Consider the following 27,199-nt stretch of genomic DNA (forward strand, 5'->3'; position numbering starts at 1 on the left):
AATTAAAATCCCCTTTGCTCCGCGTCCTTTTGATGGAATTCCCAGCAGAGTGGAGTCAAAGCGGAATTAATCACCAGTCCCCGTCCCTCTGGAACCCACGTCCCTCGCTCCCTCGTTCTTTTTCTCCTCTTCCTCCTCCTTTTCTTTCTCTCTTTCTTTCTGTCTTTGCAAGTGTGTGTGTGTGTGTCATTTCCTCATTAATATCCTGGGAAAGGAAATCGAGGGCCCGGGCGAAGGCAATGTAAACTTATTCCCCCTCCCAGTCTCCGCTCTAAGCTCAAATAATTCTAACAAATGTTTGGTTTAAACTGTAAAGACCTGAACGCTCTGTGCTCACTCTAGTAAACTAATCCAAAGTGTATCACTCCATCTGACCCTGAGAGAGAGACTCAAAGCAAAGTTTAAACTTGTGTGTGTGTGTGACAGTGACTTGTGTGTTATACATGGTCAGGGGCCAACCCTCTGACTCTTCCCCTCGTAGCCAAATGGCCTTGTTATCAATGTAAGCCATGCATTGTGTTACAACCTGTAATTTAGTTTACATTGTGCTTGGGAAAGCAGTAAATTACGTGAGGTTTCTGCTCAAAATGAATTGCCGACCGCTCTCCGCCGCTGAGACAAACGTCTTTGCTTTTGCTTCTCCAGGCAGAATTTTTTCGCTCACAGTGCTCTGAAACATATAATTTTGTCCCAAACTCCTGGCTTTTTAAAAGCAAAGTACAGTGAAATCTAATAAGCCATTTTAAAAAAGAAAAAGGGGGCTTTATCCTGCTCTGTCAAATGAATGTTCGTTATTTAGCTTTTTCCCCACTCACTCTTGGATGAGGTTTCCACATTTCTTCCCCTTCACACTCATTGCTCTCCATCTGTCTTTCACCCTCTCGCTCTAAAACAAACACCCCAACAACCCTCAGGAAAAGCAGTCAGTGTGTGTGCGTGGATGTGCTTGTGTTTCATCACGTCTATTAATTGGATCTGTGACTCACAGACCTCTCTTGATGTTTAATGGTATCAGTCATCTCACTTTTGGCACAGGGAAGAGGAGGCTGCTCTCGCATGGCTTTAGTTTCTTAATAAGTTGCACATTTGAGAGAAAAACATTTTCATTCCGGGAACACACAAAAGGAGTTTAATAACAGACTCTTCGCATACGTTCATTATTCACCGTCGCCAACACTTTCTGCTTATCTTCTCATGTTTACATTTCATGTTTTTCCCCAATAGTGTGTGAATCATTCGATTGGTTGTTCTCTGGGAAGTGAGATCCAGTGATAATCCATCAACGTCACTCAATCAAGACAAGACTTTCCTTCCTGTGACCCCTCATTATGAGGGGTGAAAACCAACTCTGTGTGTGTGTGTGTGTGTGTGAAGAGTGGGCTTTCAGGCAGTAAACCCCCACAAAGACCTTTATATCAGTTGTAGTGTTTGTTGTTCTTTCTGTTTTTAGGTATATGTTTCTTTCCTGTTTTATTTTGTAGTTCATCCTAGTGGGTGTGTACCATGTTCACTTTTACTTCCTGTATCCTGTCCTGTGATTGTCTGCCCTGTCCTCATGTGGTTCACCTGTGCTCCACAGTGATCTTGTCGATGCCATCCTGTTTGCTCCCAATGTTCTGGTTCCTGTTCCTGTTCTCAGGTATTTTTATTTCTTCTTTCTTCTGTTTTATTGTCACATGTCTGTTTAGCTTGTTGTGTTTGGTTTTACTTTCAGTGAAAGACTTTTGCTCCCACTCTATTTTGTACAGATGTTCACTTCCTTTTGTTCCTTTGGAATCGTTTCAGCGCAAAAGCCAAGAAATGTATAAGAACATGGAAATTAAAGTGTAGATAATATGTGCTCCCTGAGTGTGGATGCTCTACTGTTTGGGCTTAAACACATTAAGACGATTTGATTTGACTGGCCAGTGCCTGTGTTAGAATATTAGCATAATGTGATTTGATTGGATCTGAACATTTTTCAACTTCTGCAGCACAGAATATGTGCAAACGGAACCGAGCCACAATTTGGCAGTGATTGATGCAGGCCTGTGTGGGGTCAATGAGCAGTGTTTATGTTGATGCCTCCACTGGAGCCGGGTATAACAGCTCGTTGTAACAAACACAGAGTGTGTAAAGCTTTGGTATTTTGGGGTAAAAATATATGAAATCTAAAGTCTAATAGCAGAAAGGAAAGATTTTGTGGCATTTGTGACACAAAATCCAACTTGTGCTCGGTTATGAAGTTTAATGTCGCTATTCATGGTCCCTTGAAGATTAAACAAAAATAATTTGTGGGTGTTTTTCACCTTTTTTTTATCATGACAAGCCAGAACTCATACCTTAACTTTATAAAAAATGTAATATTCAGTTTACCCTAAAATGAAAAGAACTTGAATTGAACTTTTTGTTGTTTTTTTTTCTTTTAAGAAACTGTAAGAGCTTGTACTTGAAGACCAGTACCCGCTGCCTTTGAGCTTTAAATCCCCTCGTACCACATTTTCCACCAAATTAGCTCCGTCTCACAGAGAAGACGAGACCTGTAGATTCAGTCCGTGGTTCAAGCGGTGCTTTCTCACAATCGCACAGGGAACCGGGGCGTCTGCCGAGGCACATTCCACATTATTTACAAGACTAGAGGTTTGACCTTTGGCACGAGATTAATGCGCTCCTTATTTCCTGTCAATATCCACAGTGAAATAAAGCAAAATCCCCACTGAGAGGACTAATAAAGTAATATGGAAGAGCACTGCTGTGCACCTCAGACCCTTTCAAACCTCTCCAAATCCTTTAAATCTCCTGTCATGAGGACTGCCTTATCTGCCGCCTCAATTGCTCGTGCATCCGTCACTCCGTCTACTCTTAAAGCACGTGTGTCCGTGTGTTCAATCCCCTCTTTTATTCTTTTCCCCCTGCACTCTATATTTTCATCTTCACTTTGCTTGATATGCTCATTGATATCCCTCTTTCAATCTACTTTATCCCCCCTTCTTCGCGTTTTTCCATCCCTCCCTCCGTGCTTCCAATCTGCTGGCGTTCAATTCATCCCCCTTGTTTTATCCACAGGAAGCCCTTCCCCATCTGGATGTTCTGTACCATATACCCTATCAAGTCGTTTATTTTTGAAAGCTTTACCAAACAAAACAGCTTCTTTTTTTTTTTTGTGAATTGATTTAAAGATGAAAAATGACATATTTTCATTCATCCATTCTTCATCCTTTCCCTCAATCTCTCCATCCATCCGTTCATTCATCCATCCACGTCTCCTCATTGTTTCGCACTAAATACTTTCCTGCCTCAATGAGTGCAGGTGCTTTCCATTACACGCGCACGTGGTGCACGCACGCACGCACGCACGCACACACACACACACACACACACAGGCTTTTTTTGAAGTACGGGGCTTCATCAGATTCAAACCGCAGGGAGGGAGATGGCGGATCAGAGATAAGCGAGCAGCGTGGAGCCAAGCATGTTCACGTACGTGTGTGTGTGTGTGTGTGTGCGTGCGTCTTACCATGGGAGCTTGACTTCTGGTGAGTTGGTGTTGCTTGTTACCAGCAGGCCAGAAGCTTTGATGTTCCAGCGTCAGTGTGTCAGGCCTGCTGGAGTAAACATAACTGTAGACGTTACAGTACAGCTTGACTCATTTCATTAAAGCTCCACAGGCAGTCTCATACTTTGAAACCGATCAACCGGACGTAATTTCAAACCCGACGTCATTTGATCCGTGTTTTCAGGAAAATCTGCACCAATTGGTGTCTCTCAATCACATTCCAAATTATAATCAAGTAATATCTATCAGTCATTTTATTCATTTACTTTTGCCACTACAGGTCATTTACAATTCATATTCTCAATCAAAATGACATGACTTATTTACCGATTGTGTTTTAACCACTTAAAACTTTTAATTGGAATCATGTATGAAAAAAATCATGATTGTTCTTTCATAGCAGTGGCGATTGCTCTGAGACTGCAAGGTACGCTCAGCTTCCTGTGTTTACATTTCAATACTCGACGTGTGCTAGAACGTGTCACTAGACGGATCGTCTTCCGTGATTTTCGTATTCCCGTAGCAGCCTAACACCACTCGAAGCTCAGCTTCAACTGTCACTTCCAGGGAAGCTCAGCTTCTCTCGGAGTCGACGGAGCAGTGGGCGGGCGTGGATTGAACTGAGGAAGCTTTTCTGCCTCCTGTGAGGAAAGTCTGTAGACAAAGAGCTGGTCGGTGTGTGTTATTTGCTCTGAGATATAGCCCATTTTCATTTGTACAACACACGGCGATATCATTCTAAATAATTATGGCGTTTCCTTGTTGTAGTTGCTCAAATTTTTGAATAAATAACTGAAAACTGAAATGAGCTCGCTCTGTTTAAAAGACCACCTGCCGCTTCTGCTTCATAGCATTCCTTAACAACACATCAGAATGTCCTCATGCCACTGCAGCCGGTCTTTAAACATTAATTGAGTTGAACGGGTCTTGAGTTGTGGTCTGACTTCTCTGTGCATTTTCTTCCGTCCCAGCATCACACTTTTTTCCGCCGCTTTGCCGGTGGTGTCCACTCGTCCAGGACATTTTCTGGGTGAGATGCTTTCACCTGGATCCTCTTAAGATTCTGCTGCTGGTGTGAAAGGCATCTGGCTCGGTCATGGACACTGACGCTGAGGAGTTTCTTCTGCTCCTGTTGCTCCGTCATCCTCCCCAGAGCATCAGATTAAATCGTTTGATTATTTTTTAATGACAAACTTGGCGGTTATCGTGGTTTTTCCCGATGCGTGTATAGCTGAGACTGAGTTAAGTGAATCAGGACAGTAATCATTGATTTTAAAGTTGTGAGACAATGCGACGTTGGCAAATCCTTATTTCCATTGCTTTGTCATGTTCTGGTATTTTAAACAGTGGGAAAAGCATCGGTATCTCTGTCAGGAAGTCAAATACGTTAATCTGACAGAAATCATATCTGCGTTTCTAAATCCTATCTGTGCAGGAACTCTGACTCGTCTAAGTCTCGGCAGCTGTGGTTCATTGAGCATAATGTCCTCATGTCGCCGTATCCTTGAGCGAGAAACTCATTTTCTCCTAATGTGTAGAGCAGCTTCTTACCCGGTGACTCGGCTATTACGTGCGCGTGGGCATAGATGAATTACAGCCAAGGCACACTGCGAATCACAGCGTCGTATAAAGCGGCTATTTGTAGGTATTACGTGTCCTGCAGATCATGTTCACGACAGGTCCTGAGAATCAAGGATCGGAGACACGTGCAGGAATCAGGAATGTTCAGAATGATTGTGAATCACTCCGATAAAGGACATTGTTGGGGGTCATCACAGATGAACCACATTTCATAAATCCAGTCATGTGATCTGATGACTGAGAACATCAGTCAGTGATATCAGTAACGGTGTTTTCACATCGATTGCTCTGACCAAAGGGCAGCTGTGAATATTTGCTTTAATTTCCCACCCTGTCTTGTGTGTCTCTGATATCTGAGTGCCAAAGCATTTTGTAAGTAGTCAGTAATGTTTGCTGTCAGCACACGGATTATAATCTATAAAATACTCGTGTTTTTCCTGTTGCAAGTTTAAATAAAGTTTATGCACATGGAAATACACAGACAACAGGACAAATACAAACTGTATCTCCAAAAAAAACAAGTTCATAAATAAAGATAATTTGCATGTTTTCTAATAATATTGTTTCTTTTAGTCTGTAATTAGTTTGAAACACTTAAAATCCGATGCCTGTGACTCAAAAACTTTAAGTTACAATACTGATTTGGACTGATATGAAACCTGTGAACCTGTTTTTCTTACAAATGATTCAAGCCTGGTTTATTTTATACTCGCAGAAGGCACGTGGCTTATAGAGAAACTAGAATAGCATAAACCCTTCTCTTATTTCCACATGTTTTTGCACATCTAATCAGTAACAGAGATACTATGTGATAGACGTGAGGAGTCTCCGTTTACACGTTACAGATACGTCTTAGATTTGACGTCTTCCCCCAGTTTACATTTTTAGTGATGAAACTATATGAAGACAAATCTGCCCCCGTGCCCAAAGTGCATGAGATGATGTCATTTCTGTCACATCCGGCATCGCACTGGACTCGCTGTGCTCAGGTCTGAGCAGTTGCCAGGCAGAGTATATGCTCATGTGTTTTAAAGGCAGATGGGAGGGGTGATAAACACAAGAACTTCGCTCATTATTCAGCGCACAATTACGCAACTGCAGCATATTCAAAACATCTTACATGTTTTTAGTCATTTTATTGATTTATCCCACGGTGCGTACATAGATCTTACCTGATTTTCAGCCCTATATTTATTGTTGTTGAGACACACATCATAGATTATAAGGCCACTGCTGAGAATCACAATAAAAACACTCTTGTGTTATGCGCATGTGAGTGTATCGCTTGTTTCATACCAGGCCGAAAAACTGCATGTTTGTAATCATAGCTCTATAACTGGAGCAGATAGCATCACGGGCAGAGAGCTGGGGGTGGAAATGAGACGCTGACAGGCTAAAAGCATTTACCATAGATCCTGTAACACACACACACACACACAGACACACACATACACCCGCACCTGTGATGGTTTTCCCCTGGTGGATCAGGTAACATGCTGTAAATTAGCCAATGATCCATGCTGGCAGTTAAGCGGGCTAAAGTCAGCTCAGATTTGTGTCAAAGTGTTTAACAAGTGTCCGGTTGCATTAGCGATGTTTCTGCACCAAACCATTTCAAACCAATGTGATACACTTCCTAATACAGTACAATTCAATAATAAATAAAGTCATCGCAACTTTTCTCTTTTCCGCGGTAAAGTCTGGAGTCGTTACACAATTATTTTTACACAGGACATTAAATTGATAAATGTTGTCACAGGATTTATGTTAATAACTGCAAATATAGTGCACGCTTTGGCAGTGATTCCGCAGTATAAACATGTAATTTTCAGTTTTAGCGGCTTAATTAAGTTATAATGGGACTATATTTTCTCACATGTGCACACACGCACACTTTGCTTGGCACGACTTTTTACATCCAGCGGCGATTTATGTCTGTTTTCGTTGGCCTTTTGGAGCAGAGTCAGCCCCCGGAATTGGAGGTGGCGAAGAGGAATGTGGCCGCACTGCACACACACGCACACACAGACACACACCAATTTATTTTTGCATCCCTTTCATATCGTTGAAAACACACACCAGTGGCACACTCTGTCCCAGTGACACTCTCACATAGACAACAACACATCCGTTAACTTCACTTTCATATCTTAAACTAACACACACGCATGCACGCACACACACACACACACACACACACACGGACCCATAGCGGGCAGGAATGTGTTGTTGTTACGGTGGAGCTGTGGAGTAGTTCAGTGCTCAGCACCTCCACACTGATAACACTGCAGCTATCAGATAGACAAGAATGTATGACAGACGGAGAGGAAAGTGCAGAGATGGAGGGAGGGAGGAGAAAGTGGAGGGAGATGACGTGAAAGAGCCAGACGTTAGGACAGAGGGATGAAAGAGAAAGCTTACAGCATTAAAATGAATATTTGACTTTGAGAGAGATGTCCGAGTTTAGAGTGAAGATGTTAATCTGTTTTGTGTGAAAAGATTAGTTCGGGGGTGTCAAACATACGGCCCGCACGTTTCATACCTGGTGGTTTGTCCTTCTGAAGAAATGAGGATGTTTATAACCTGTTATGTGCAGGACTGCGTGTTCCCATGCTGATCCATAAGTGGTGGAAATTTCCTGGTGTCTCACTCTGGAATGTTCTGCTAACACCACTTAACTCGGTTTGAAGACCTCTGATATGCTCTGCGGGACAACCTCTTCTACCCCTCCGCAGCTTTTGCCTCAAACACTTGTGAGGTAAACACAATCCGAGGCAAAAGAAAACAGGCAGTGTTGCATGAGAATGAGACGTCTCTTGACCAGGGTCCACGTCTTAACTCGGATGTTTAATAAAAACCTAAAAAAGTAACATTATATGGACATTTTGAAATCTTGGATCAAGACTTTTGTTTAGTAACGAGCAGCTCAGGGGCTCTGCGTCAGCTGTCACCTGGTTATTTATAGGCCTTATTAGACATCTGGTTTCCAATCAGGCTCAAGTCTCCTTCCCTGCCTCCTTTTTTACAATTTATCCTTTCATCCCTCTTTCCTCCCCTCCCTCCATTTGTATTGTGACCTCTGACCGTGCCTTGTTAGGGGAGGAAGAGGAAGAGGTTAACCTCTGCTCTGAGCACGTACACACACATGCAGTTACATGCGAGCGTGCAATTTCTTTGTGTGGCTTCCCCGCGGCGAGCACGTTACAAATCTACATCTAAATAATTGGCTCTCACTTCAAATTAGCCGAAGACGACACAGATTCATACAAATGAACGTGTCTCTAATTGAACTGCGCCGGGTTAATGAAGGGCAAATGAAAAAAGTCACATTTTGTTCATAAGTCTTGCAGGAGAAAGAAATCACTGGCTGCTGTTGTTGCAGTTTCCTGTAAAGCGTCACAGGTGTGCTTTTATGTATTTATCAGGGGGAAAAAAAAAAGGGGACACATCATTTCCTCCTGAGGATTTATGTTGGCATATTAAAATCGCTGTAAGGAAAATAGACACGTACAGTTTCTCGCTGGTTTGGGTTTACGCTCTTTTTGGTTATTCAGCTGTGTTTTGTTCTTGTAAGGCTGTAAGGATCTGTGTGTGTGTGTGTGTGTGTGGACTTTATATCTTTGTGGGGACATCTTGACCTTTAACACTTAAGCCACAAAATGTCCGTATGGTTATTTTAACCATAAAAGAGCCAGAAAATGTGCCAGTTTTTCCATAATAATAACAATAAAAATTATAATAAAAATAATAATAATAATAATCTGACAGTTATTTAAAACTTACTGCATGTTAAAATAGCGTATTAACAGTTTAAAATCAAGAAAAACTAAAAGTTTTATTGAGAAAAAACACATGAACATGAACACCAGATTTTGTGTTACATTTGAAATTTGAACTTTATAACACATATTTATAATTAAAAAAGAAATTATATATATATATATACACACATACACACATATATATACACAAGCCTTATTTTTGTTAATCCTGCCGCTCCATCCGCTCAGTCAGCTGTCACTCTGACGGGAAATAAACGTGATTTACGGTGACTCGTGATCTTCTGGATGTGTTACCACAGTTTTATGAAGCTGAATGAAAAAAGAATTGCAGACAAATTGTGACTCAGTGGATGTTATTTTAATTGTTGTGAAGACTGCTGTTGGTATTGCCTGAGGTTTGATCAAAACATTGTTTCCGTGCAGTTGTCGAGATGATTTAAAAAACGGCTGAGGTTTCAAATGGGATTTTAATTAAGTCAGTGGTGAGGGCAATAATAAAAATTTTGCTCCTGTCATCTATGTTTCTTGCACAATGGCATTTTTGGATGATGATTTACATGATGAAGCTGTGATGCTTAGAAGCAGAGAGAGCTTTTCCAATAGGAAAGAAAGAGCATTTTCTGGGATGGGTCAGACTCCTTGGCATGTACTGGTGGTAGTATCCGTTACCTGTGCCTAAATTCAGCGTCAGTCACCGTACCACAGATGATCTACTATGTTTTTGTTCAATTAGAGATGTGGAAAATCTGAATAAAAGCACAATTTCCTCCACTATCTGATCTGTACACTGTATAATTGGCTATAAAATCAGTGGCACGAATTTCCATCGCCTTCGCCTGCCTCAGAAAACCGAGGAATATTACAACAGTGTTGGTTGAAGGAGATTTTCCATTGCAAAAAACAGGAATAATATGCAACTCCTCATAAACAGAACATGTTTTAATTCTTAGGATTTCTTTATTTTGTTATATGAAACTCCATTGTAGTCCAATGCATGCAACCTCAGTTTGATATCACCAACAGTTGTTTTGCTCGAATGATCTCTGTAAGTGTTTATATTGTGCGTCTTGTGCGTTCAGTCAGTCAGTCCACTGTTGTCTGCCATTCTCATTAATAATCGCCTTTTTTTTGGCCAACAAATATGTGGCAGGATGAGGACTCACCGTTTCTGCATCAGTAAACCTGTGATCGACCTTGGGGGGGTCTGGACTACCATGAATGAGCACTTAGCAGGCTCAGTTACACCTGGCTTGACCAAGCCGTGTCTTTTTCATCCCGGGTTTCGGCATTCATGTGACGCACTAAGCCAGGATGAACTCGGTAGCATAGGTTAAGCCCCACTTTCTCAGATATCCTCGTTTTCTTAATACTGCACTCTGTAGTCCTCACAGAGACCAAAACCTGGTCCTAATGAGGCGAGATTAGGGCTAAGATTTGCTTTGTGGTTTAGGGTCAGGCATTATGTGGTTAAGGTTGGGGATACGTCCTTGTTTAGGCTGTTCAAAGCCTAGAGAGAGTCCTTAGAAAGATAGCTGTGCAAATCTGTGTGTGTGTGTGTGTGTGTAGCAGGTTTTTCTAATGTCTGATAGCGTGAACACAGATATTTTACTTGGGTAGGTGCCATCCTTTTTTCAGCCTGTGTCTCTGTTTTGTCTCCCTCAGGGCTTTGAAGCAATCACTGAATACATTTCACTGATGCATTTTCTTGAAACATTCATAAATACGTCACCGAAAATAAAAAGCGAGCCGCGGCTTTTTTTATTTGAGTCCACGCGTGTTTGTTTCACCTCACATGTTTGACTTTAAACACAAACACAAACACACCGGCTCACAGAGACCTGCTTCCTGTCTTCCTGTCTGCAGATAAATGCTGCCGTGTCTGTCAGTGAACGGCTCGCGCACACACACACACACACACACACACACACAGGGGGGGGTCAGCTGTGCAGATGTGCTGCTGCTGCTCAATCAGTAGTTTAATCACAGAGGTTAGAGTTTAATGAGTTATTATTGCTGAACCCTGAATCACACAAACACATGGCTGCGCAGCCATTATACTTGGAGTGTGATGTGTGTACTGTATCCAAGACCTGCAGCAAATGACAAATAGCTCTATAGAACTGTGTTGCGCAGCTTTTTTTTTTCAAAGTGTTTCCAGGTCTTCTGAGTTTGTGTGTGTGTTCTTGTGTATGCATACATCTATGTCTTTGTGAGGACCAAGCAACTACACAACAGGAAGAGAGGACTTTTGGCCTCGGCTGTTTATGGGTTTTGACATGGGTTAAAGTTAGAATTAAGTTAATGCTCGGGTTGTGTCATTAAGATTAAAGAAAGGGGCTCTGGAAAGCTTCATGTCCTTGCTAAGGTAGCTGTGATAACGTGTGTTTGTTTAAGGAAGTGTACAAGGGAGACGTGAGGGTTGTTTCAGCCAAATCACGCGAGGCAGGTGCTTTTGGTTTTATTTGCTTTTCCAAATGAGCACAGAATGTCTTACCAAAAAAATGTGCAGATGAAATGCAACTGAAATGTGAAACAAACACACAAAAAAATGACCCAAACGATCAAGAGATTATCCTGAGGAAGAAAGTAATGAAGGATAAAGAAGAAAGGAAGTAAGGATTCACGTCTCTGTAACTCAAGATGATTTGGGACTTAGGTAAACTTTTCTTCCAGTATTTTTTCAAAGGGTGAACCTCACTATAAGAGTATCGCTATAACCAAGGCTGTCCACAGCCATTTGGATTGGATCTGGGCAAAGTAGCCCCTCGAACGCACCACCACACTGTTGGTGTGTGTGTGTGTGTGTGTGTGTGTGTGTACATTCATGTGTATGTGTCAGTGTAATATTCTTATAAATTAGACCATCAATCAAATCCAACATGGGAAGCGGCAAAAAAAAAAACGCTTGCAGGGAAACAAAAGCACTGGAGCAACATATGGCATTATTTAACTGCCGATTGAGAAACGTGTGTGTGTGTGTGTGTCTGTCTGCCTGTGTGTTTGCAAGTTGTTGTATTACTGTGCTTGTGAAAAGGGTTGTGCATCATTCAACTGTGGACTTTTTTGACCTGTCATCGTAGTGTAAGGAGTCTATTCAGTAACATTATCAGAGCTACTTCTAAGTAGTTGGGCGAGCTGGACGAGCAGATGTTTTAAATTTAAGTATGTTTTCATGGTATTATTAAGGGATTAAAAATCTGGTAAGGCTAACAATAGTAGAGGACAAACATCACAAGTAGATTTGGGTGGCAGTTAAAGCCATCGAACCATTTTTGAATTTTCCCCAGTGAAGTTTGTTCTGGCTCATACCATTTGCCCACATTTTGTAAGAGGATGTATCCTTTACATTACATTACATGTCATTTAGCAGATGCTTTTATCCAAAGTGACTTAAAATAAGGCCTTTAGTCACACTCTTTTGTGTTACAGTACTGTACACTCGAGCAGAGTTCAGACAAACGTTGTCCATATTATGTAAATCAATACATAATATCTATGTATCTCACAACTAAATCTTCTCCTTTCACGTAAAAGAGCGGGTGCTTCTGTTCCGTTTCACGCCTCCTCTGTGTAAAGTCCCAAAGAGAGCCAAGCGAAAACACAACAAAACATATCAATGTCAGCATCGAGTATTCTAATAATTCAACAATCGGCTTATTTTTTCCAGTAATCATGCCGACTGTAACCTCAAGAAACACGGGAGAGATGCAGATGAATGTGAAACTTAGCTCAAGCCGGGAAAGTAATAAACCAGAGAGATTATCCTAAATAAGGTTTGAGTAGTTGGATGACAAAAAGGAGAAGAAGGGATGTACTGTTTTACAGGGGTTTTCCCCCCCGATTTTAGCCCAAAAATGCCTCACATGTGGCCCATTGTCAGCGCACATAAGCATAATTATATATGTGTGTTCAAAGTGACATGGTGATGTGATTGTCCACTTAAACAGTCAGCGTTCTCTTCTTTTATTTTCCCCTTCTCTCTGTCACACACATACAGAGAGGATGTGTGTACACAGTGTATGGGGAGATAATAGCAGTAGAGCTGAGCCAAAGATATGTCTGGCTAAAGGATCCATGAAACCACGCGCACACACACTGAACGTGCGTGCACGGAGGACACACTTAATCGATGGCATCCAAAAATGACCAAATTAGACGCACAAACACCGATACGAATACCAGCGCAGCCTCGACACACACAAACACGCACGTACTGTAGCTGTGCGGCGTGGCCCCATTAATGTAGCATTAGATATCCGAGCATGATGAAGCGCAGGATAAAAAGCAATCCAAATTTTCCACCAATTATTCTCCAATCTGTCCATTGCTGGGATGGCAGGAGAGGAGGAATATGGGAGAACACGAGAGAGGAAAAGGACGGATGAAAATTAAGACCTAGGAAGACCAACTTTGGAGAATTTACCTGCATTTTAACTCAAATAAATTCAATTAACATTGAATATTAATGAATATTATGCACTGAAACGATCAGAATTTGAATTGTCTTTTGTTCTTCATCAATATTTAAAGCGTTTTACGTGAGGTAGTGATTCATCTGTGTGGTCATTTTAAAGGCTGCTGTTAGTGGTGTTGTAATGCATCGTGTTGACATGCTGGTATCGTTGTTATTTAGTGAGCATATAGGCTAAATAACTTGCAGGCTGGATGACGTGAGGGATCAGCCGATCTGTGAACATTTCCAACAAAAAAACTGACCAAATAATGTGGACAAATTGCAGGCCTGCTGTAATATTTTCAAGCTGAGTGTGCCTAGTAAAGCAGCAGCTGAGTGTCTATGTGTGGCAACAGAATGTAGTTAGAGTATGGTTTCCATTAACAACAACAACATTAACAAAAGCACAAACAGTCTGTAGAACATGCCTCCAGCTATTGTTCATTATTAATAAAATTACCAGAGAACCCGAGCTGGACTATGTCTCTCGGTTGTGTGCGCATGTGAGAGAGGGTTGGTGAATGAGGAGGAAGTTTTGTGTGACAACACTGTGCCTCACTGCTTCTGTGTGTGTGCTGGTATTTGTTACCTCTTTCCGGAATGCAATGGGTTTAATGGAATGCAATGCAATGTTTAAAGAAAGGGTCTCAAACCAAAATAACCTGGGGGGGCAGTGAGTGTCAAGTAAAAAAAAACCTTTTTGAGAAAAAAACATCTATGATGATATTTCATATAATTTCATTTTGATGTGCAATGATAATAAAAAGCTCACAATATAAATGTATTTATAATGCAAAATGAATCTATAAATAAAAACAACTCATTATAGCTTGAAATTTAGGTGGGCCACACAATTAATTGGGGGCTACATGTGGCCCGTGGGCTGCAAGTTAACACAGTAAACCTTACACAGTGAAGTGTAAGGTTGTGTCATTGGCTCTTAGCTCATAAAAACACAGACCATGGGATCAGGGAAAAGGATAATTGCACAGAACGACAGATGATCGGAAGGAAAAGAGAGATAAATAGCTGATGTGTCTATGAGAGACACAATGGCAGGAAGAGAAAGAGAGGACGTTTGAAGGATTAAAAGCAGACACAGTGAGGTGGACAGTCGAAAGGAGTACCGCGGGAACGGCTGGAGCAAGGAAGAGGAAGGAAAGTCGGAGAGAGGGAATGGATGGCAGCAGTTATGTGGTGTAAGAAGCTCGGCTGCAGCCAACTCTGTTCAATACACAAAGGCACTCTGCATGTTTTTGGTTTTTCTGCCTCGCTCGCTAAAATGCAGCCGAGACTCCGGGTGAGCATGCTCGAGAAGGGATCATGAATCAAAGATCCTGAGCAAAATTTCAAACCCTCAACCTCAAAAGTTAATGACATGCATCTTATCCCAATGAGCCCAAACAAAGCCGTCAGAGAGTGGTTTCATACACACATAAGTGGCGGGTTGTCTCAGGAAAAAAAGATGATCACTCAGTCATCTTTGATTCAGTGTGTTGTTTTTGTGGTTGTACTTTTTTTTTTTTTTCATCATTTGTTTGCTCAACCCTTCAAACACATAACTTTTCCAATTGACTTTTTTAAAAAAACAAAAAAGAAACAAAACATTACTTTAACCTCATGGAAGAAATTCTTAGTCACTATTTACCCATCTCACTTTTGGTCAGTGTTCTCACATCTTGTTTACTACATTTGGAATCAAACAATTACTTGTAGTTAAATGTCAGCATGAGGGTAAAGGAACACCCACATGTGCAAATGTGTGAAAATACAAGTAATATGTAGGTCTATGATATCTCTTCCCTCATCCGTCCATCATCTACCTCTTTATCCTCCACATGAGGGTCGCGGGGGCACTGGTGCCAATCCCAGCCGACATAGGGTGAAATGTGGTGAACACCCTGGACAGGTTGCCAGTCCATCACAGGACCACATAGAGAAAAACAACCATTCACTCTCACACCTATGGTGAATTTAGAGTGTCCAGTTCGCCTAATCCCGAAATCTGCGGACTGTGGGAGGAAACCAGAGAACCGGTAGAAAACCTGGTATCACTCCCACTTATTAGAAAACGAGTGACTGAAGTCTTATCCTTTTCCTGAAATTATGGGCTATATGTGGGAACAGAAATGTCTGCGACTGTTGCTCTATGACTGCTCCTGCCACCCTTCCTAAGCTAAATTTCCACATACGAGAAAAACCCTGATAAATTCACAAGGAACAAGGGAAGTGAGTGTCTTTCCTCCTGCAGACTTGACCCAGGCACCACCTTTTACCTGAATATTCTGGAAATGCCCCTGCTGTTCTGAAAGTGTCTGACCCAGACGGTCTCCTGCTGTGTTCTTTATATGTGAACGACAAATGTCTGGACGCTATTTTCCAGAGTCTGAAAATGGCTATAAAGTCCAACTAAATTAGGATAGTTTCAAACAATCCACACGGAAGTGCTCTGGCCTGACCAGAGGGTTTCTCTGTGGTGAAAAAATAAATAAATGATCCATATAATTATCTATGTGTACCAGTAAATGATGTAAATGCCAACCTACAGCACTATTAACGGTTCAGTGTCTTTATCTTGAAATGCATCCATTCACTCAAGGTGTCTCTTTTCACTCAGAGTGTTGGAAACTTAAACAAAATAATTTTTGTATTGTCAAATATGCTGACGTGCTGTTTCTGTCAATACTATACAACATATTAGCGCGAAACTATCATAAAATTAGAATTAGATATGCACTCCTGTCCTCATTATTATTCTCTGCTCACACAGTTTAATTTCTTTACACTTTTATATTCAGTTGAATGTTGTTTGACTGAGTCAGTGGGGTTTAACCACAAATGCAAGACAGAGTAGAGATGATTCATGCAATTCATCCACACTTCACGGGTAAGAAAGTCCTTTAAAACAAGTTGAATGTTACAATTATACAATTTTCACCCAGTTTTCATATGTCTGAGCACATAAAACATCGTTTTCAGTATTTTGTCATTAAGAAAGTTGTGTTCTTCACCAGGAAGCTTGTTGTCGCTAGCTTCTTAAGCTAGTACATGCTAGTCTAGCCCACTAGCTAGCTAATTTCTACCTAACCTCACTTGACTTGCTCTCTGACATAATTCCTTAACCAAAACAATTAAGAAAATAGCATTTATGTGTTTCTTATAACACACATTATGTCATGTGACAAGGATGTGTGACACAAAATGGTGCTTTTATTGTGATATAATGACATTTGTACTCCTACGAAGCTTAGTCGTTAGCTTTTCACAAGCTAATGTACTGTATGGCTAACTTCATTTAACTTGCACATAGATGTACGGCACAAATTATCTATGTTATCAGCCAAACCAAAACAATTAATTAAGAGAATAGCATTCACCTGCTGTGTGAGCTCATATTATGTTTTTCACAGAGATATTGTAAGCTTATTATAATAGCACAACACACCAGCTTTTAGGAAAAATTCCTGCATCCTTACCATATTTTAATAATAATTTAATCTGTTGACTATTTTCCTGATTAATCGAGTAATTGTTTAGATAACCCCACAAATTGTATTGCCTTTGCTGAAACTCATGTGTTCACCGTTTACAGTTTACTTGACCAACTTGAGGTGCGCTCATGGATTTTCTATTGAAAGACAACAAGTGGATGGATTCTCTTCACAACTGCTGAGGTGAGTGTTTGGGTAATCTCTAGTAATCTCTTATCTTCTCATGATTGCAAATATATTAAACTGATGCATTTTAATCAATTTATTTTACACATTTACCTACGAGCAGCCGGAGCCTGCTTGGGTGTTATTGGTCAGATTAGAAGAAACTTTTTTTCAAGTCCATCTCTCAAATTCCAGTTAGAACATAGATATATTACACTGATACCTCCTATCATTAAAAACAAACCAATCAAACAAACCATAAAAGCAGGATGGAGATAGAATCCTATTGATACTGCCAGAGAAATTTTCCCTTTAGCACAATGATTCACCAATATTGAGACTACACTGTGTAAATTGTGCCATGCATGTCAGTATTTGGGAATGCATGTTCTGATAGTCAATGGGCCTTTTCCATGGTAGACTCCATGGTAGCACACATGTAAAAAATCAAAGTTATGATCCATTTAACTTCCTCAGCCTGGAGGTGAATGTTGGCTCACTGTTCTGTTGTACATAAAATAAACGTACACGTTATCAGTGACCTATATTTTACTGCTAGAACATCTCAAAATGGCTGCTGCGCAAAAAGACCTTAGCCACTACTAATGCCAATACAAAAAAAGTGCAGGTGCAGAAATGGGTTTCCTCCTCAGAGAGGCTTTTACTCACTCTTCTCGACAGCCTTCTGCTGTACCTCCGTGAGCACAGCCAGTGAGGAGGAAACCTATAGACCAATGAAACTCTGGAGGGGATTTAAATTCCCTGTATGACATTGGGCACATGGCAGTTTTCCCAAGAGGAGTTAGCTGCTGGGAAAAAAAGAGCTGTGTTGCTTTGCTTGCACTGCTGCTGCTGCTGCCATCAAAATGAAAATAGTTTCCAAGCATCTCGATTTTCTTCTGTTCCTTAAATAGTAAATTAACTTATTGAAGCCAAACGGGGAACTTCCCGTGAAAAAGAAGAGAGAAAAAAAGATAATAAAAAAATTGGACGTGTTGAATGGCTGTCTAAAAGGAATATTGGAAATGAAAAGTCTTTATACACGTGATACACATCTGCACTTGTGGTTAAATTAGACACTGCCATTGTGTTTAACAAACAAAACATATGGGATTTGGGCTTAAATTTAAACCTCTGATGAAATACGCTTAACTCTAAAAAACGCCTCTACTCAGATGATTCCTCATTTTACCGCAATAAAATGGACATCAGTCCTGTTGTTGTGAAAACGAAAAAGTAAGTGTGTGTGATCAGGCATCACGTACAAGACTGTTATCCCCACAGACAAGAGCACACAGAATTACCATGAATCAAGCTGTATCAGACATGAATAAACACACAGAGACAAATATTGTGACAAAAGATAAGAGACACAGTTTCACAAACATTCCAATAAATTCTTATAAACAACTAGCTGGCCAAAAAAACCCAGTTTTTAATTAATCAGAGTTCCAGAATGACGGTGAATTACTCAGTCTGGAAATAAGATATTACAATATTTATAATCTTCCCTCTGTTCATTATACAAACTGATTTGCTGCTGGTGAGGAATCTTTTCAAATGTATTAAAAAATGCATGAAATCCCCGTTAAATGAATCGAATTAACCCATTTATTATTGAAAAGTGGGAAATGTCTCATGGCTGCGACAGCGAAAATGCTGAGTCTCTACTCTGTCAGTTCCCATGTTAACCAATAGAGGGCAGCCGTTACAATGCAACATGATGTACTGTAGGACAGCGTGCAAGGATCTGCAGCAGCCTTTTTTTTTACTTAGGTCTAAACCAGAGGAAACACTTAGAACATCTCAGTTGTGACAAAGAGTCGATGCTGGATGAGCAATAACTCTAAAAGAGTGCATTACACATATGCTTTCTCACATCAGTTTGGAGGTTAATGTCTTAAGGTTTTCTTTTAAAAGCTTTGCTGTGTACTTCATCCATTTTATACTTGATGGCTTTTGCCACAAGAGCATAACTAGTGTCTCTCTCTGTCTGTCTGTGTGTTGATAAAACGAGGTAAACTGATTGATCAGTCAGCATTTTGGTGTCATCTGCTGCCTGTTAGAGCATTAATCAACACACACAGACTCCCCGAGGATGATGCATCGGTGGAGCCGGAGAGATGGCTAACACACAAAAAAGGGTCTTGGCATAAAAGAAAGTGTATCATCATAAAGATCATTAAGATGATGAACGAGCCATGATAAAATAAGAGGAAGAGCTGCTGGGGAAATTGGCTAAAACATACATGAACACTGTTGGATCTGGACGGGCTGAGAGTTCAGGGCTTTTTTTAATTCTCGTGTGTGGGAAAGTGGCCGAGTTTATACAGAAAGTGTTTCTGCAGGGAAGATGAGAGACAAGTGAAAGTTTGTGAAGCTCGCTTGCTCACTTTTCTGGTGACATCAACACAGAGAGAGAGAGAGAGAGGGAGAGAGGGAGAAAGGAAGGGAGGGAGGGAGGGAGGGAGACAGAGGGAGGTTTTGGGGGGAAACCTAAATCTGCCTCTCTCACAACCTCCTGGCGCACCAGTCTGTGTTGCGCCTCTGCTCTCTCAACTTTTATATCTAATTGAAACTCCCGTGAAAACTCTCGCTTTTTTAGTCCCCGGCAGCCGATGGGATGTTCCCAGGAAAGAGGTTACACCCCATCTGAGCTCGTTCACCTTGGGAACTTCACGAGTCAGGCGGATAACTTCTTGTGAATGGGGCACGTTTGACTTTTACGCACCCAGCTCCGTGACGCGCGGTTAGATGTTTTAAACAGAAAACGCTGTCCTTGCAAAGTGTCAGGTCCAAATTCTCACTTTATTCCCCTTCTTCAATGGCAAGGGGGCGTTTTAAGCAGCCGTTGACTGCGCGATTCTCCTGAGAGAAACTTTGTTGAACTTCATGACTTTTTTTTGGCTTCCATCACTTTCTTCTTGTTCTTTTTTTTAACTCTACAACACAATCAAACGACCTCTCTTGACCTTTTTTTTCTCCCCGGGATCCTTACTTCCACAGCGTTCCGCTCCCCATACACGGATATTCAATTAACCTCTGTTTGGGAGTTATTTTAGTGGATATCATGCCTCCGACAGGACCGGAGAGACGGGCTGCGCTCTGCCGGGTTTGGGCTCTGGTTTTCACGCTGCTCGTGTGCGTCACCACGGTGAATGGATGCCCACACAAGTGCAGCTGCTCCGGGTCTCATGTGGACTGCCAGGGTCTGGGTCTGAAGACAGTGCCTAAAGGAGTACCGAGGAATGCCGAGCGCCTGTAAGTGTGAATTCATCTTCATCATCATCATCATCATCATAGAAAACTGACATATGACCTCTCTTACAACTAGTTTTGTGCAGTAGTTTAATTGTATGTAAAACTTCTAATTCACGGACTGGTTGAAACGGAATTGATGAAGTCGTTACTGACTGGACTCACTTTATCAAACTAGTTACATTTTTGTGTTTATGCATTTTCAATATAATATTTGATATTCAGGAGATTATTGGATATGACTAATTATCATCAGAGACTTTAACCAAAGGCTACACTCACGTGACTTTTAAACATGACTAACATGTTTTAAAATTATTAAAAATCATAGGATTCACCTGTTACACGTTTTCTTGGGGATGAATACCATTGAAGTTGAAACATGTATTTAAACTCAGATGTGCTTTTGCAGATTTCGCAGCAAACTGTTCATTTTATGTTCAGAGAAACTTTGAGTGTTTTCAATTTGTAGTACAAGTTCCCACTGCTGAGGAACTTTTGCCATTTGTAAAGTCATAAATCTATGTGGGTGACGGCTTTCAAGACCAAAATAATAATAATAATAATACGCGTATACTACATTTATCTGTATACAAAACAAAGGATGGCTTCCCAGGGACATCAGTTTGTGTCTGAAAGTACACTCTTGTCGTGCGCTTAACAGAGGCTGCACAAGAAAGAGCCCTGAAATTCACCAGTGAACCAAATGAATAAAGGCAGTTAAGAAAAACAGCCTGAAAGCAAAGCGTACTTGACCATTAAAGTTTTTAAATGGATCGCAATGAAAGGTGAGAAGAAGTAGCAGGGTCCTTAAATCTTTTTTATACTCTCCTGTTCTCTCTTTGCAGTAGTTTCACATTTTCCTAAAGTTTAACTAAACTCTCAGTGACTTGTCCCCCCCCCAAAAAAAAAAATCCCATAGAACTTTAATGTTTTCTGACCCTGATGTCAGTTTATATTTCATGATATTCACTCCTAAGGCAGAAGCAGACCTGACAGATGCTGCTGCCACTTCTAGCCTATAATCTTGCATCCCTGTAGCCACACACACACACAGTCACAAACACACACCTATGCTGTTAAGGTATGGAAGTGATTATGCATGATAACGTAGTGGCCAAAAGCCCCGCGGGGGATCAACAACAGACCCAGCCCTGAGACAACAAACACAATCAGTGGGCTGCACAGGGAAGTGGGGGTTTTATTTGTGTGTGTGTGTGAATGTGGGGGGGGGTTTACTGCTGGCTGATGGACACATGATATGCACCTGTATATGGATTTTTACTCTTTCATATGTTTATATCTGCATTTCTTTTACGTCCGTGTGTTTGTGTTTCTTGCGTGTTATAAGTGCGAACAACAAACACCGTACTTCTTCTATCCCACCGGGCTGTTGTGACCTCCCAGGACCTGTTAGCTTTTACATAGCAATCCCCAGAAGGCATTTACACCTAAGAAAAATAAATAATTAGAGCTGGTTGAGATGGGGAGGTGGGATAAGGGGGGGGGTCCCCTGCTTCTCTTCGGGGTCCCCGGAGTGGAATATTTGGGGTAGCAGTGCCCCTCCCACTGCCTTCGTCTAGAAACTATGTGTTTATGTTTCCCTGATTTATCCAGGTCAGTGTTTCAGCTGCGACTTTGGCCAAGAGTTGCTCTTTTCCTCCCTCTTTCTCTTCCTCTCGCTCTGCGTCCGCTTTCATCTCCCCTTCTCTCTGCAGATATATTTTAGGGAGTCTGCGATGGGAGACATTAAAATGGATGAGATTCCAGTTCTAAAGGTTATGGCAGATGGGAAACTTTTTAGGAAAGAGACATGAGCATTATTACCGCGAGGAGGGATTTGGGTTTGATGGCTGGAATAAAACGCATGTGGACAGCAGATTCTAGCAACCAGAGTGCCAAGTTTGTTTCTGTGTGAGTAAAAAAACAAACGTTGCATCAGAGTAGCGTGTCCAAAAAGGTCCTGCTGATGGCTGATATTTCATAACTCTTTCTAGCATGTAGGTTTGTCTTCATAATCTTTATACATATTTTTTTAAACATTGTTTTGATTGATGATTCTTTGGGACAAGTTTACAAATCGCATGGCCCATATTTTCTGTAATGTGGCAAGTTTCCCCCGTTGTAGTACTCCGTAAAGGATTAGTGTAATCATAAACACACAAAAAAAGCAGATGGAGAGCGGTGTAACGGCGCTAAATTATACATTAAAACATTCACAAGCTCATCGGCTTTTACGCCACAGCCAAGTGAAAGGTTAGTCCGACATTTGTTATGACATTGTCGGTGTCGGGGTATAACTTGACTGTTTTGTGCCAACAAAAGCTGGCAGACAACATCAAAATTAGAGTCACAAATCTATTTAAATTTACTGTATCTGTTATTTCAGAAGTTTCCTGGCAGCGGGACGCACGTACTGTTCAAAGGCAATGCAGTGTCGCAATGTTGCGGTAATTGGCTGAAGGCTGGTATGCATCAGTTTGGCCTGAAGCTGCACATGGGCTTAAAAGAATACAGGACTCCAGTCAAAACCCAAGTTTTGGATAGAGCGCTTGCACCTTGAAGGTTTGAAAGATGGCTCTGAAAAGTCTGCAGCTTTCAGTCTGTATGTGTTCCAGTGATGGCCCAGAGTTGTAGTGAAGAGGAAGTCAAATAAAAATGCCTGTAGAGAGTCTTAAATATTAACTAATGGTACCATGTGAGCATGGTTGTTGTTTAGTTAGTTGTCTAACTTTATCTCCTGCTAACTTGGCGTTTCTTTTCCCATTTTGTTGTGTGGATGTGTCTCACATGGAAATTATTGTCAGTTTCACAAACTCGCATAACTTTTCTTTCAAAGCTGACTCGTTTTTGTAGAAATGTTCAAACAATTACACGAGGAGACATCCACAGAGGCGAACAGATACAGTTGTCTCACCACACTAGAATGCAGTGTAACAAAACTTAAAGACATGCTGTTTGAGTAAGGGACAAGTCTTTCACATTATCTTGAGTGGAAAATCTTTTTCGGCTACTACTCTGCTGCTTCCTTTATCAGTCTCGAGCCACATGTACCGAATCAAAGTCATTCAGACTCTGTGGAGGGGACTGAAACCAAATGTGGAGAAATCACTGTTCAGTGAGCAAGTACATGACACAGGTCATGGGATATTTGGGTACAGCAATGAAATACAGTTCAGGTTCTTTGAGATTAAATAACTTTAAGATGCACTAATACACAAACCTGTATAAAGTACCCGTGTGGATTTTCCCATGGCTGCTTATATGGAAGGAAATCAAACTGGAAAATGACTGGCACTGTAAAGCGTTAAGCATGGTCATTTAAACTTTAGAGGCAGTTCCTACTTGCTCTCTTTATTACACACGGGATATAACTAGATTCCAGTTTGCTTCTGTTACATTTGGAAGTGAAGGGTTGAGCTTGATATTCAGAGCCAGAGTCCACCTGTCATAAGCACAGAATGAAACTCCCTGAAAGCCCCATTTCCTTCGCTATTATAAACAGAGCATTTGGAAAGGTTAACGAGAGAAAAACAGTGGTGGCCTCAACCCCTCACTCATCACACACACACACGATTTGCACAGCTATTCTTCTTAGGACGCTGCATTCATTTTCATTAACTTGGACAGTGTTACCAAGCACTATTTCTAACTATAACCTGTGAATTTCTAACCCAAATCAAATGTTATCCTTAAACTTAACCAGTTCCTCCTGCCTCATTAGGACCAGGTTTTGGTCCTCATCAGGACTACTGGTCCCGACAAGGTCGGTGTTTATGCCAGAACGGGTCCGAAAGAGGTAGCAAATACAAGTGCACAGTACACACACAGACACTCACACAGACAGCCTTGCAGATTACCTCAGGCCAGTCAATTCTGTAATGCCCTCCTTGGGAAGCCACTTGAGACCTCATTTGCATCTAATTTGAGTGGAGGGTTTCGGGGGGAGGCTTATCAGACTTAACGAGGCCGGCTAAAATGAATTGGAGAAACTGCGGTGGCTTTTCTTTCTCTCCCGAGTCCAATTCACACCTGCCCTACAGGGAATGCACACGCTCGCGCACACACACGTGCACACAGAGCTGCAAATTCCAAACTGTTGCCTCTATAGCTGCTATAAAGTCTGGGGGAAATTGAATTGTGTAGAGTCAAGTAGGGGCCTTCAGCTGCAATCAGGAAACGTTTGAGTTTATAGTGTGTATGTATGTGTTTTGATTTTATACTTTTACATTTATTTTTGCTAGGGCTATAAAAACATCTGTGTGATCATGTGTCTTCATACTCTGACACCGGAGACGATGTGTGGGGCATGTCAAACGGAGTACGCTCGCGTTGACGTCGTCCGCGTTTGAATGAGGTCATTGCTGGAAGTGGAACTCCCACAGCAAACTTTATGCAGATTAATTCTGATTTTAACAGCCTATTTTTTGTGTTCCCTCACTAATGCCACATTTGGCAAGTATTTATTTATTTTTTTTTTTATGAGCAACACCTTCTCTACTTTCCCTAGCCTCATCTGACTTTTTTCTCCCTCTCTTTCTTTTTTCCCCTCTCAAGCGCTTTATCTTTCCGCCAATGTTGTTTCTCTCGCTGTTCTCTTGCTCTTGTTCTCCCTCTCTCTCTCCATACCTCCACCTTGTCTCTACTTCTCTTCACCGCTCAGTCTTGCCTCTTAAACACACACTCTTTCAGTGTGCCAACATCTCTTCAGGATAGACTTTTAATTTCCCCTCAGTTTGCCAACCCATGGTGCACACAACTGTTGGATCATGCCACTGTGTGTGGGTGTGCATCTGCTTCTGGCTCATATCAAAGTGTGGTGTTGATTGGCTATTTGATGCTGTAACCACCACACCCTCAGCTATGAAATGACATTCCATAGTGGGACTGGTGTGGGTGCATATATATATACTGTATATATATATGTATATATATATATATATATATATATATATATATATATATATATATATGTATATGTATATATATATATATATATATATATATATATATATATATGTATATATATATGTGTATATATGTGTATATATATATATATATATATATATATATATATATATACATACATACATACATACATATATATGTATATATATATACATACATATATACATACACAGTATGTATACTGTGTATATGTATGTATGTATGTATATATATCTATATATCTATATATATAGATATATAGATAGGGCCAGAGTCTTAATAAGGCAGAGCATCATCTCTGAGGTCGGGTTGAGGTTTGTGTTAGTCATGAATTGGTGGTAGGTAGTGTTAGGGTTCAGTCAAGTGAAGAAGGAAGCGAGAAGAGGCAAAGGAAAGAAGAGAAGACGGCAGTAATGCAACATTACAGATGCCAACTGCTCACATGGAGACAGAAACGCACAGACATTTGAAACTAAAGAGCACCAGGAAGGAACAGTACTCAATCATCTTGATCGTGTCTACAGGCCCAAATGCATCGCACATACCTGTGTTAACGAGCAGTTGGTGTACCTGAAGTCGAGGTCAGTGAGCGCATTTTGGTGCATGTGTGGTCCTAATTTGTGCCGACACAGTTCACGCTCCCCTCAATTCAGTATCATTTAACTGGATCAAGAACGATCCGTAATCACCGAAGAACTCTGTTGTGTTTGCTTCAGTTTTGGCCCGGCTGCCTTCACTTGCGGTCTGAGCGTTTGCCTGAAGGCATTACAGATAATATTCTGCTGGGTTATGTGGGCTCCAATCAGGGCCTGTGTGATTTGAACTCGTAAAGTAAAGTGTTGTTCACAAGTAATTCCGAAATTTGTAGTTGGACGTCCAAGTCTGGACGTGTGTAGAGTGGGCTGACCCTAATTTGACTGGTCACCACAGCAAAGTAATTAAAGATACGCGACAAAACTGTTTTGAACTTTTCAATGAAGCTCTACTCGCTAAGCCTCACTCACCGCTCGGTATTCTTTTCCCGTGCTTTGTTATTGTGCACGTCTTTGAGGAAAGCTTCAGTTCTTCAGTAACTGCTGAATAAAAGTCATTATTCAATGTTCTTGACTCTTTAGTGGTTATAGTGTTGATGCTGTAATACATGCGAGGAGCAGCTGGATGTCATTGCTGTGATAGACAAGTCTAAACTCCCAAGTGAAACCACAATATAAGCTTGCTGTTCTCAAACAGCATCTGTACGTCACACCTGTCATCGACTGTAAAGCCACCTTTATAGCAACAGCTCTGTGCTCCTCTGTGTTTGATTCAGTTATGATGATGTGCCAAATGGCACAGGTGAGGGGTACATTAATATTTAGTTCTAGGTCAGTGGGTGATGTTCTCTTCCTCGTGTTTCTTCAGTGTGTGGGCAGTTGACCTTTTCATATAGTGACTTTCAGGCTGCCAGAGGAGCAGCCAGCTGGCACTGACGCTGGGCACTGCCCTTCTGGGAAGAGAAGCTGAATGCAACACAACACAACACACAAACATGCTATATTCCCATGGCTCACAAACAGGGCAGGGAGAAGGATGTGCACACAATGGCACATGCATTAAATATACACATACAGTAAGTGTACTGTGCTCGTGAGTGTCAGCATATGCATGTTTTACTGTTGTAGTTTTGGCCATTGCTTCTGTCTTTGCACTCATTACTTTGACACATCTCATTACATTCAGCCAGAGTTAAGTGTTGCTGTCTGAGATTATTGCTCTTCAAAGTATGGTAGGTCAAAGTTGGTCCACTGAAATAGTCTCTTAACTGTGATGGATGTTTGCAGTGAACACTTTAGGTGATTATTTCACAGTTTGCCTTCGCTTCCTCTTCAAAGTAAGTTTTGATAACCTGGGCGAGAAGATGAAGACCCGCGTGATTGTCTGCCGCTTGTGGACTTGTGTTTTTTCTTTATGTCCGACTGTTGTGATTACAGATAGGAATGATAATTTG

At 41.2% G+C, this 27,199-nt stretch overlaps 1 protein-coding gene across 1 annotated transcript in view; it reads left to right on the top strand.

Annotated features, from left to right (window-relative positions):
* The first annotated feature begins 19,507 nt into the window (after nucleotides 1-19,507).
* Nucleotides 19,508-27,199, top strand: part of slit3 (slit homolog 3 (Drosophila)) — a 229,941-nt gene continuing 222,249 nt past the window's right edge. Inside the window, exon 1 of the mRNA XM_044040094.1 lies at nucleotides 19,508-20,268. Within this exon, the coding sequence (XP_043896029.1) occupies nucleotides 20,078-20,268 (191 nt within the window). The 5' untranslated portion in view covers nucleotides 19,508-20,077. The remainder of the gene's footprint in view (nucleotides 20,269-27,199) is intronic.

The sequence above is a fragment of the Solea senegalensis genome, linkage group LG12, assembly GCF_019176455.1.
Source record: "Solea senegalensis isolate Sse05_10M linkage group LG12, IFAPA_SoseM_1, whole genome shotgun sequence".
In the NCBI taxonomy this organism is placed as follows: domain Eukaryota; kingdom Metazoa; phylum Chordata; class Actinopteri; order Pleuronectiformes; family Soleidae; genus Solea; species Solea senegalensis.